The sequence below is a fragment of the Diorhabda carinulata genome, chromosome 8 (assembly GCF_026250575.1).
Source record: "Diorhabda carinulata isolate Delta chromosome 8, icDioCari1.1, whole genome shotgun sequence".
Taxonomy (NCBI): Eukaryota; Metazoa; Arthropoda; class Insecta; order Coleoptera; family Chrysomelidae; genus Diorhabda; species Diorhabda carinulata.
The window spans coordinates 12,877,898-12,891,778 of NC_079467.1; the positions used below are offsets into that span (position 1 = coordinate 12,877,898).

General features: G+C 30.7%; 1 protein-coding gene across 14 annotated transcripts in view; it reads left to right on the plus strand.

Moving 5' to 3' along the window:
• Positions 1 to 13,881, plus strand: part of LOC130897076 (neurobeachin) — a 735,983-nt gene that overhangs the window by 330,983 nt on the left and 391,119 nt on the right. For all 14 annotated transcript variants that reach the window (XM_057805651.1, XM_057805655.1, XM_057805652.1 and 11 more), the window contains one exon: positions 2,557 to 2,683. In XM_057805651.1, the coding sequence (XP_057661634.1) occupies positions 2,557 to 2,683 (127 nt within the window). The remainder of the gene's footprint in view (positions 1 to 2,556; positions 2,684 to 13,881) is intronic.

Here is a 13,881-nt window from a genome sequence, read left to right on the forward strand (position 1 = left end):
TTGGCAGAAGTGAAGTACGTGTCTTGATTGTACAAAGAAATGAAAAATGTGAACATAAATGAGATAGCATTTTCTGCTCCGTCGTCATTCCACGGTAAATTGCTATTCTTTGATATATTTTAGGGTCTAATTTTGATATACCAGAGGTTAAGAATGAAATGTGACATACATTCGTCAAATATTGTATTAATCAATGTACTGATTTAATGTAATTGGTTTTGTTATTAAATATAAATGTGAAACCGCTACAAATGTATACTCGATCAATATGTAACTTGAATGTACACACCCTCAAGATAATATAGAATATCGATAATTTAAAACTTATATTTACTACAATGCTCTATTTTCTATATTCAGAGTGCTCGAGGATGTTAAATTTTGTAATCATTTCTAAAAATTTGCATTACTAATGAAATTTTCTGTGCAATATACATGGTGTTCAACTATTATTAACTCAGCATGATAAGTGAAAAGTCATATATCCAAACTTGACAATCTAATTGCTTAAAAGTGTTTTTTTTTATATTTGTACATTTGAGTGTAATATGGTTGAATTAATATTTTCCGGAAAATTATGGAAAATAATGAAAGGAGCAATCAAAGGACAAGCAGAGTGTATTAAGAAAGAATGAATTTTGTGATTGAACGTACGAGGCTTATTTTTAAAATGAGTACCGTTTCCAAATTATGCCGCCGCAGCGATGCGGTTGCCATTTAGCTTGTGCCTAGCTACATCTGTTGGGAACTGACGTCCGCAAAGTGCAGGCTCAGTACTAAAGGCTGCAAAGCAGGTAATATGCATTGCTAAATCAGTTATATTTATAGTGATTGTCAGGCCTGTTTAACACGTATGCGGTTCGGTTCGTTTTTAGGTTGATTTTCGGTCGGGACCGACAAAGTGTGCCACGATACTTCGGCTTCTGTTCGATACCTAATATAAACATACAATTAAATAGTATTTAAAAAGTATTTAAAAAATAGAATAGAATGCTCCAAATTCTAGCCGCAAAGTAATGAGAGGATACATCCAATGAATTCCTGTATTTCACCTTCGTTGTTTCATCCTTCTATACAGAATAAACATGACCATAACTTGCCCTCTCTATATGATTACTACACCACAATGAACTTGGCCAGAATAGACATGAAAAAAAAGAACATTAGATAAACCTTATGAAAACCGTATATGTGTGACATGGTTTTATTTGTAGCCGGTTCTATCGGAAACGAACCGAAGGCCTTAGTAGGCTTAGAATGTAGTATAATTCCTTAGAATGTAGACAATAAATTCAAGATAACGGACAAATAATTATTTCTTTTGTATCTAAAGAATTTTCTGTTATCTCAAAAACAAGACATAGTTAAATTTATAAAACCCCATAGGTTGAAATCATATGAGCAAGTAGAGATGCGTTAGCCGAATTCCATGATGACCAGAGGATGATCAAGAATAAGATGAGAAGACTAAGAAGGAGACGACTTAATAAAAAGATTTAATGCGTTACTAATGAATAGTAGTAATAAAACTGCAATTAATTAAATTATTTCTAAATGACATTTTAAAACAAATGTTTCTGAGTGATTGAGTGGTGCATTTATGATGCGTTTATGTTATGTCAAAACATTCGTTGCTTTCGTTTCAATTCAAATCAGCATGAACTGTCACGGCAAAATATGAAATTCATTGGAATTACTATTTCGAAAATTTGTTGTACCCATAATTCTTCTTCCAACATAAATCCATTACAACATTGCAAGGTAACCAAACTCTCAGTCAAGGAAATGATAAACAATGTTATAGAGGTAAAATGATGAACAATATTATCGAGGTAACAATTGACTGGAAAATTCAAAGGTGACGACGTACTGTACTAATTTAAGATATTGATTATTATCTGAAATTTTTCCAAGACACAGAAACTTTCAGTTCAAATTGTAAGATTTTCAACATCGATGAACTGCTTTTCGAACACATCCATTTCTTTAAATAACAGTCAATTTTATTAATCGCACATTATATAGACATTATAAGAGACCTAAAATCAAAACGATTTTTTCAGTCCTAGACGATGAATATATAAGTATTCGAAAGCTCGGAAAATATATTAAAGTTAGTACACTTTGGTTAGGTTCATTGCCAAGAAACTGCTCATAATATAGGTGGCCAAGACTTCGTTACAATTTATACATACATATATATATATATATATATATATATATATATATATATATATATATATCTTCAATTTCCAAATTAATTCACTCTGGCTTCATTATATTTGATCATTTGATCATTAGTCACGGTCACGCCTTGTGAATTACAGTTATTGCATGGGGCATAGCCGAATGGTGTATACTAATGCGATTAAAAACACCTTAAACTTTATGAAATTATATTAAATTTGAAAAACTTGTTTGATAAAATTTGCCCCAAACGAACTCATTTCTGGATTGTAGTAAAATAGAAATAATATAACTACCAACAATTTTGATCATTCATTCTTGGTCTTATATAATTCAGTTGCTTGAAATAAAATTGTTTTCTTGTTGCAGGCGGAGATATGGAGTGTTTTCATTGCTATTCTCAGAAAAAGCGTTCGAAATCTGCAAGCATGTACTGATGTCGGACTCATCGAACACGTTCTTAAAAGGTTACGCAATGCAGATCTTGTTGTGGCAGGTAATTGATTATTTTTTATATTATAGTTTTTAGAAAATGTAAAACGAGATCTTAGTCCATGTTAAAACCGGAAGAAGTAGCGTCATATTTAAATAGATAGATTAAACTATAGATTTTAATCGATAAAAATCTGTATTATTTTTCAAACATGAAATGCGGATAATATTAAGGTAACAATCGGAGAATGAATTGAAGAATTGCGAGTGCATCCACGCAAAGCGTGTTGGATGTATGATTAGAGCCAACTTTCAATTGTTTTTTCATTTATAAACTACTTACTTCATTGAAGAAAGGAAGTACACGCAATTTTAATTGCAAAATGAGTCACAATAGTAGTAAAAGTTTACTTATTGCAAAGGATAAAAAATTCTTGCGAAATAATTATAATAAAAAAATGAAAAATCGTAATAACAAAAGCCTTTGGATAATATTTTTTTCCAAATTTTTCCTATTTTTCCATAATAATTCCCAAATTTTTTCTCGTTTTGGCATACAGCTATACAGGAATAGAAAGCAAAAAAAACGAGCTCGTTATATGCTTCCTGTGAGGGATATTGCTGCCACAGACAAGCGGAGAGACAGACGGAAAAAACACTAGTATACAAAAAAATGTCTAACCGTACTAATGTACTAATAATAAAAAGATACATCAAATATTACGAGTTCTTTGGTTGATATCTTCATTTCTCATTTTTTTCTTTTGCGGTTTCTCTCTTTCCTCCTTTTATTCTTCTGTCTATCATATAATTTATCAATGTATTACATTTGTTCTTATCCATTGTTACAAAAATTTTACCTTTATAGCAAATTATAAATAAAACCTCAAATAAATTACATGTTCAGATTTACTACTTTTTTTTATTCATTAAAATTACAAGGAACGGACACTCTAGTAGCACATATTTTTGGTGGCTCATTAATAAATAATTCTTTAGATTACTTCTCAATTCCTGATGAAGAGCTTCTTGTCTTATAAAATAGTTATAACATGATCCTTTTGAAAATTAGAAGCAAACAAGGATTCGTTGATGTTTTTATCATTTAAATCGAAAAACCGAAGAATATCATGAAGAAAAAAATTTACTAGTATTTGAAGAACGTACTAATGTACCTCACCATAGTCATCTCATAGTTTGCTCTACGAGAAAAATACCCATTTCAACTTCTTTTTTATATTTTCTAAGGGACGAAAAGTTTTATGTTGATGAAAAGTAGAAACATTGACGCACTTAGGCTACCACCCTATCATACTGAGTTAAATCCAATTGTACTTGTCTGAGCATGTATAAAGAATAAGAACAAGGATAAATAGAACATCCAAATTTGCGCAAATATTTAAAAACGTCTTCTACACAGTCTTGTCGCTGTTAATATAAAAATAGAAGAAAAATATACAGATCACCTAAAAAAAGTGGAATCAAAAATGTAGCGAAAGGAGTTTAAAATTGATAATTCTAATTTAAAATGTTATATATTTGATTGGTGATGATATCGACATATTTATTCTACTTTCTATTATATACAATTTTGAACAATAAAACTATCATCTTCTTTTCTACTACATTGATGTTTTCAATTTCTTCTACTTGCTCACGAATGGAAATTCTCAATTAGATTAGATTAGATCAATATTGTCCAGAGCGATTGTTTAATTTTAATACATATAATATTTAATTTAATCGACTTATTTTTTTACAAGATTATGGATTCTTTTACGAATTTATACAAAAGTGTTTCAGTATAATCCTCGTACAGCGCTTAATTCAAATAGAACAATAATTATTTATTATTTTATTTCCCATGAATGTGAAAAATAGTATAAATGGGAACGACCATACTAAAACTTGAAGCCTCCCTTTAATCCGATTCAATTTTGCTTTAACTATTAGAATGTGATTAGAGTGATTAATTTTTTCTTGTAATGCTCCAAACAAATAGAATAGAAAATGAATGTGTATAACGAAAATAGACAAGTTTTGATAGTAAGAATGTGTAGGTTCTAAATTGTTGCATCTTTGGTCTGTAGAATAAATAATTGAAACTTAATGTCTGACTATATACTTTTAAGTCTGTTTAAATGTTAAAAGAAGAGATGATTTCACATATTATTGCGAAAAAAATATTTTTATTAACATGGTGACTAACTTATTTATCGCAAAAAAATGAACATGGTTGTCAATATATTAATATAAAAAAACTTTACTCAAATGTGCACTAAAATAATGAATAAAATCAATACAGGCGTTAAAATTAATATTGTGGATAATGGGGTCAAAAGTTTTCTTATAAGATTGTTTTAGTAATTTGGTCAATAGACACTTTACAAAATTGTTATTATGTATTATACGAAAGAAAATTAATAATTCATTGATTGTTTGAATAGATGTTTCCACAGAAGGGATCATTCAATTTTCTAACATACAGTCTCTGGACAAATTATTAGACGCACAGCAAGATTTCATGTTTTAAAGAAAAGTAAATATAATGTAGATAAAGTCAATATTTGGTTGAACCATCTTTAATCACTATTAAAGCTTCAATTCTGCGCGGCATGCTTTCAATGCAATATTGTACATGCCTCCTGCATTTTAGAATAGGTATTCCACACATGAATATTTTTTTCTAGGAGCTGGATTTTGTTGGTGACCATCTCTTTAAGTCCCACACATTTTTTTGGGTTCATATCGGGGCTATTATCTGGCTAATCCAGCATAGCGATATTTTTTTTGCCAATAAAGCTTTAACAGACCGGGCATTATGGCAGGAAGCTCTATCTTGTATAAAAGTGAATAGTTCCCCATTTGGAAACCATCTCTGAGCTGCGAATCAACCGATTTTGTAATTCTTCTTTGTACTCATCTTGCCTCATTATTCCTTTCAACCGTTGGAACGACACAATCGGGATAATTCTTTTTTCCGTGACGACGACTCACACAGTGCTTGATTCTGAAACTTTTGAATGTATTTTCGTCACTGACCTGTCAAAAATATGTAAACTTCCATCTTTCTTTGCTTTATTTAACTGGAAATGATAATAATGTATGAATTTCTATGAAATTGAATTATTAAATTACAGTCCACATCTTTGTCTTGCCATTGTTTGGCCCACTTCAGGCGCTTTGCTTCAATTGCAGCTGTTAAATATTTATGCTATCATCTTGGAGTTGTGATTCTATCATCTTTTGGTAGTAAAACTATTTTCTCGACAAAATTCTTTCAATTATCTTTTTGAGCATGGAGTGAAAATCGGTTTTCTACCGCATCTTTCCTTTCTTCTTAGGCTTAAGTCTTCCCCTAACTTTATTTTCTTTTTTATGCGTCGTACACTAGCTTCAGAAACCTCCAATCTTCGTGATATATGTTGGAATGTTTAGAACCGTTGGTGATCTTCTTTCTGAACATACTTTTCACGCTACCACTACACCAACACTCACCATTACACTGCCTGGCGAGCTTTTCGATAACCAAGTTACGGTCTTCTGTGACTGAAGGTAAGTCAAGTTACTAGGCACTGAAAACGATTAAATTCATTCGAGGTTACATATTTGTGTTTGTGAGATGATTTTATCGATGGAATTAAATATCTTTTCTGATTTGGAAATAAGAAATATTCACTCGGTACTAAATACGGAGAATAGGACAGAGGAGGTTAATAGGTCAATGTGTATCCTTTGCATTACCTTAGTACAAAACAACTTTTCCTTGAGTAAATTTGTTATAGAATATTTTCTGAATCAACCCAATTAGTTCTTCTACCTTCTACCTCAAACCTCAAAAGCCTTCCTCAATCTTTCATACTCTCAAGCTCTGATCGGCATCGATTGGGCATCTAGAATGTTCGGCATGCTCCGTGATTGTGCTACAACTTTTAACACCATTATCCTCCAGTTTATCCATTGTTGAAGGTTTGGCTTTATTTTTCACTTTTAGTGCATATTTGAGTGTTTTTTATTGATATATTCTTTCAAAAACAATATCTCAATCTGTAATGATATTGCAGGAGTACTCGAAAGATCTTACTAATATTAATTTTTCGATTTTCTGAATAATGTGATGTGATTTCCATATTTCCAACAGTATTTAATACTATCTCCTACATACATACTTTTGAGCAGAACGAAACAGTTTCAAACATTATCCGACACTTTTTAATATCCTAAGATAGGTAATTAAAATCGATACGAGGTGTAATAGTGAGAGTGTGAATGAAATAAAAGCAAATGATGTGATTGAGAAAAATAAGAGTATGTAGCTTTTATATTGAACATCTTTTCATAAATATAAGAATGAAAATGTTATGACTGACAGACTGATTCATTATCGTATAGCCGAAACTACTGAAGTTGCAATCATATAATTTGGACAGTAGGGCTCTTTTACAAATTAACTTTCCACTAAGAAGTAATGTTCCAATTTTCCATCCCTGAAGGGCTTAAATATGGGGGCATCCATTTTTTTTTTAAAGTCCAACAATTTTGAAGTTATAACTTTCCAATGCTGTGTGTAGGCTAAATATAAAATAATATACACATATATTTTTAATAATTTCACGCCTTGAGGAGAGAAATGAACCTAAAGTTGTATGAGAAAAGTTTCCAATTTATTAATTGAGCTTTTAATTCTAACTTTTCCATTCTTTATAGTCACACCTCTATCCCTTACGAGGATGCATACCATCGACAGCGTATTAAAAACTGTTTCCATAATTTTTTCAGAACTTTAGCACTTCAATAAATTCAGAAACTCAGCTGTAAATGACAGAGACTTGAGGAAGATGCATGTAATTTGCAGAGAGCCCATTAATGATTTTGAATGCTCCCTGAGGGTGTAAAAGGGGGTTTGAGATTTTTATGAAACTTTGTTATATTCTTTATTTGTTGTTTCAAATTCACAAATCAAAATCTTTATTAAAAGCAATATAAAATTACTTATTAATTTTGCAAAAATACCATTTAAAAGCAAATGTTAAACTATACTTTACAACTTTTCATAAACTCTGTATTCAATCTGCACAAAAAATAATATTAGATACGGTTTTTTTTCTAAAATATGACTACTTAAACTAGGTTTAAGAATACCACATGAAACGTAAGAAATTGGTCATAAAAGGTTAGTTCGGTTTTATTAAAATTTCGAAAATTACAAGTATTGTCATCCAGGGATAATATATTTAGTGAATGGTTCCTTAACCTAACTATATTCATTTCTATTTACATACAGATTCTTCATCCAACAACGTCACTTTTGTTTAGTCTTTTTGGTAATGAGGTGATTCATATTGATGAAAACGGCACATTTTTTCTTTAATTCTAATCAGCCATTATATAGCACTGAAAACACAAAAAAAGACAACTTATAACAAGAAAAACCAAACTTGGAAATCTAATGCGTAAATTTCCTTCACGAATTTGCGTGACGGCACTTAGTACGTCCACATATACATCACTATCAAATCCTTGTTGAAAAACCGATAACTGCTGGATAGCGTGCGTCATGTGTGATAAAAATTTTTGCATAAGAAATGTACGCGTTACTTCTTCTACACTTGACGTAAATCATGTGGGTTGCAAAAAATTTTGCCGATTGCTCGCAACACAAGAATTTATGTGAGATGTGGACCCGACTTTACTCATAGCTGTTTAATATTAATCTGCCTCTGGCAACAACTATTTATGTACAGGGTGTTTCTAAATTTATGCAACAAAATTCAGGAGGTCATTGCTCAAATGAAATTAAGATGGTTCTTTTCTATAACAAAATTTCCTCTGCCCACCCCTTTTTGATATATCACCCTTAAAAGGTATTGACTAAAAGTAAGTTTTATTTCTGAAATTTCAGTAAAGCTAGAAACTTGAAATTCTGTAATTTTCGTGCACTCACAAAGGTCTAATCGCGGGCAATATTTCAATATTCCCATTATATTATACGAGACGGGGGCAAATTAGCAACCCTCACTTTATTTCTCATCAAAACTTTCTTTCAAGAGTGAGTTCTATGAAATAAAATTCTTATTTAATTTGAAATATTTTATTCTTGAATTTTTTTCCAAAACCAATTTATTAGGAATCGTATTACATTTTACTTATTTACTGTTTTCCATTAAATTTATTGAAAAACTTATAAATTATGGTGCTTAGTTTTATTCTCTGCAGCTATTGGTTTTGGGAAAAAATTAAGAATAAAAAATATTTTTGAATAAAACCTTATCTTGAAAAAAGTTTTGATATGAGATAAAGTAAAGGTTGCTGATTTCACCTCTATATAATGTAACAAGAATATTAAAAAATGCCCATGGTTAGTCCTTTGCGATTGCACAAAAATTACAGAATTTCAAGTTTTCAGCTTTACTGAAATATTAAAAAAAAAATAGAGACCCAAGTTTAGTCTTTAACTTTTAAGGGTCATAATCGGAAAGGGCTGGGCTGAGGGAATCTTGTTATTGTTATAGTTATATATTACTTTCATAAGACCAATCGCCTCCTGAATTTTGTCTCATGAATTTAGAAACATCTCTAACTCAACAATCAAGAAGTATGAATCCAAATTCAAAAAAATCAAAATTTATTTTGTTTGTGCAGTTGTTACTGTGAATGTTCGCAATGCAGTATAGGTTAAGATACTCTGGTGCCTGTAAACATCAATCAAGGTAGGTGAATGACCATTATTTATCCTTGGTCAATATTTATTATGACTGAAATTATGATGCCTACCTGATTGATATAGAGAAATTAATAATGATGTGTGGAAACAGAAGTACTGGGCCAGTATATGACTAATGAAGTCACAAATTGTTACAATAAATAGAATCATACATAAATGCAAATTGTTTATTAATCGAAATCATTAAAACAACCTACCTATACTAGGTATAGGTAGGTAAGTTAGGTTAGGTTTGGTTAGGATTAGGTTAGGTTAGGTTAGCTAAGGTTAGGTTAGGTTAGCTAAGGTTAGGTTAAACAAACATAACCTCTTCGTTACATGTGTTAAAACAAAATAGCGCAGTGACGAATTTACGACTGTGGTCAGTGAGTGAAGCAGCGTATATTATTAAAGAGAGAACAGTATATATGACATTCTCGCTTTTCGAACAAACACTGACGTTTGTTAATATTAACACAAATGGTAAATCGTCGAATCTAAGGTTCACAGTATCTCCTCCGTGTATGTTAACATTCACCGGTGTATGTCCGATTCAAGTATAAATTAAGAACAGTTTTCGAGTTACACCATCGAAATTAGTGATTGTCGACATACACTGGTGAATCTTAGCATTCACTAATCTTGGACATTCACAGTAGCATAGTTATCAAAGTGAAAAATATTTTATCAACAAGTGTCGAATAGTAGGAAGAAGGTTGCTATATCTATTCGATTTTTTTGAAAGCTACCTACTATGTGACTACCTTTATTTACCGTTTTTATTATTAACTATAAAAACACTTACCGTCAAATTCTCAATATCTATTTTTTTCGTATTTGTAAATAGACATCATTATTAGCAATATGTTAACAAAAATCTATATTTATATTTAGATTACTTCTAAATAGTTAATCCTAAAATGATATTTATTGATAATAAAAATCAAAATTTTGGAAACTAACTGTAATTAAAAATTACCCTTTATTAATACATAGCCACAATGTTTTATTTTTTAATAATTGTTAACATCAGTGGATAAAGAAATTGCCACAAATTAAATTAGTCTGTATTATCGGTACATAAAAAACATTCGAATTAAAGTGCTAGTGGTGGTTAAATTGTGGCGCGCCACGTAACTCTGTCGTAATGATACGACGACTGTCATAAAATTAATGCCACCTCTACGAGCCATTACGTTGACAAAGCATTGAAAGTAATTGGTTCGATGTAGTTTGATAGATACTATAAACTTTGTTTTAATTGCAGTATTATCGTATCCAGTATCCATTGTCGTTTTCCAGCATTTCAATTAGAAGTGGGAATACGTTCGTTCTGACTATAGAAAAATAATAGACGAATCTTCAGCACGTTTAAGGATGGACACATATCACTGTTGAAAGCAATCCGCGTTAATGTCTTTTATTAGATACGAATATCATGCTCCTGGCCTTCAGGAAAACCGCTATCTCTTCCCATATGAGGTCTTATGAAATTCATTAGATTTTCATTCTTGTTAATGTATCTGTGGCACCTGGAAGATGATTCTTTTGTCATACTTTCACAACTATTTAGTACTGCCACTTGTGGAATTGTCTTTCTCGAAGAATATTAAACGTCGGGTCTAAATCGGAACCAGTTTAGGGACCGATCACATACGCACTTTCAAAATTGTCGTTCGCGAAGGGTATAAAAATATATCACTGAAAATAATTAAGGTTTAAACTTGAGAAATATATGATACTGTAGATTTCAAAAAATTATTTTTGAAAATTAAGGAAATAAAAAGATGTCGAGTAAAAAAGTTGGATCTTTAACTATATTTTTTTTTCATTTTCACAAAACAAATTAAAAGGCATATCGTTGTTAAAATTTTACAGTTCAGAGCGAGAATCGTGTTTCTCAAGCTAACCAATTCCTAAAACGGAGGGGCATAAAATATTCAGTGTCAGGGTAGAGACAGAAATATATCTTGTGAAATGTATGTGATATACATAAATATAAAAATAATGTAACGTGTTTCGTATTTATTTACAATTTTTTTTTTGTGGGGGGAATTAATGAACACTGTCTCTTACGTTTTATTTACACACTATACAATACACTTAATGTACTTTTGAATATCACTTATCACAATTACTTTCACTTATTGGTTTCTTTCACTATAACTATTTATTTTAAACTAACTGTGTTTACACAAATCATTTATATACCTAAATGAAATTCTACAGAGTTCTAGTACAAAAAGAAACAAAAGAAATAAATGAACAGACTTTCCTATAAATTATTTCTAAGGACCACTATAAATAAACTGCCTTCTATAATAAAAAATTAATCAAAGGCGTGACCGCTATTTATTAAAAAACAGATGAAAGGCGCCGCGCAAATTTGCGGAATTTTGAAATTCCATTGTAGTTGGACAGGGCCGGCTTAAGGACCCATTTCGCGAGCTTGTTCGTAACATTAAGGATAATATTCTAAAAAAAAACAAAGGAATCTTTGTAAAATATATGCTGCATGTCGGAAGAAATTGATATTGGCAATTGAAAATTTCTAACATAAATTCATGTCATATTTTATCAATAAAATATATATTTGTCTCTTTTTATCTTTGTAGAATTTCACTTATCATTTTTATTAGGTACGAAAATAAAAATCTTTATAATACATTTCTAGTATAGGTACCTTTCAATCCTCTCTATATGAAAGAATTGGAAGGAATATTTAGCAGAGTGGGTTTTAAATTCCAACTCCTACAATACATTAAAACCATTGTTGGACAAACCTAAATATAAAATACTAAATGTGGAAAAGAGTGGTACATACGAAATTAGCTGTGGTGATTTTCACGGAAAGTATATTGGGCAGACTAAGATATCCGTTATTATCCAATTTAAAAAGCACATAGCTCATTTGAAATATGAACGGACCGGAAAATCAGGTATTACCTTTAATCTCTAAAAACGGTAATTTGGTTATCGAAACGCGCGTCAGACAGTGTAATTGTGAGTGTGGGTAGTGGTGGTGTAAAACAATGTTTGTATTTATTTGTCAAAATGTCAAAAAATTGTTTTTTTGTCACTCCAATGGGACGTTTTGTTTATCTTCCGAAACTCCAAATTAATTATGTCGTCCCTTTTTTGTTAGGAGATTATAAGAAAAAGTTATGATGTCGTTTACGTTTCGGATTAGAGACAGAACATATCCCTTACTAATGAGCTTAAACCGTGGTCTATTTTTTTTCTTGTTATGCAAACTATATGAGGCGATATAATATAGCCGACCTCGGAAGTTTTTTAGAAAAACATTCAGTTTATTCGATATTTTTAAATCTATATATTAATACTCACATGTATAAAATTATGTTAACCTCAAGTTTATAATATTTCACAGGAATATTATAAATTGGCTTGAATGATACAAATTTTTTATTGCGTTGACTGGCTTAAAATGTTTTAGACTCATTTTAGAATTTCGGCAATTTAAAGTATGTACTTTCATTGTTAACAAATATTTTTTAAAACTAAATAATAGTATATCATATTTGTCCAGATAATTTTATTTTATTAAAATATAATTGGATCAAGATTAGTTAAGGCGTATAGTTACCTACAGAATGGTAATTACTTTAAATCTGTAGCTTCGACCCAAATCTTTCAAGGGGGTTTCATTCGATACTCCTAATATATTTCAAGAGTGACAGACGAGGTTTTGTATCGTCAGAGTTTACTGCGCTAGGATTTCCCAGTGTGGCCAGATGATACGCTTCTCATTTCTCGCATATCAAGATCTCAGAGATCTTAAATGATACCTTAATCCCAATTTGCATTTCTGTGCTCTTACTAAATATTTCAACCTTCAAAGTGAACCCTTGGAATAAATTAATACCATAGTATTAATTTAGGTCAGCAATTCTTTTTAGAATAAATAAATGTTATATATGGGCCAGTGTACGATAATTATTTCAAAATAGAAAGTAAAATGGGTAAAATTATATAGTAGGTACACCTTTATTTATAGCAGTGTTTGTGTCACTTTCCATATTATGCATATATTCCAAGTTAAGTGTAAAATATTGGAACAAATATTTTACAGTAAATATTTATATTTAAGTGGAAAACAAAAGGCCAAGATAAGTGTATAAGTAAATTTTTGAGATTGAATTTGGATTGATGAAATCAATCAATATTGCACAAGGTTAGGTATTATATTCAACCAATCAGTATGGAAAGAGGCAACCACTCCTCATTGCATTACTTCGATTTGAAAATGAGACTCAAATTCATGGCGTGTGAAAATAGACAGTATATCAAACAACAAATAATTGGAAAAAAAACGCATTTATCGGCCATATTTATCCCACAATTGTATCATGGTCTCATAATTTGTAGAGTAAAGATGTTATTGTTATATTCTCCATCAAGATCTCCATCACTTTCGCATGCGTTTGAACTAATTGTCGAAACATATTTCCCATTCCGATCGGGGTACCTTCAAAGCATGTGATTTGAATAGATCAACCGCGTCTTCAGGTTTAGAAAAACACAACCTCACAATTTAT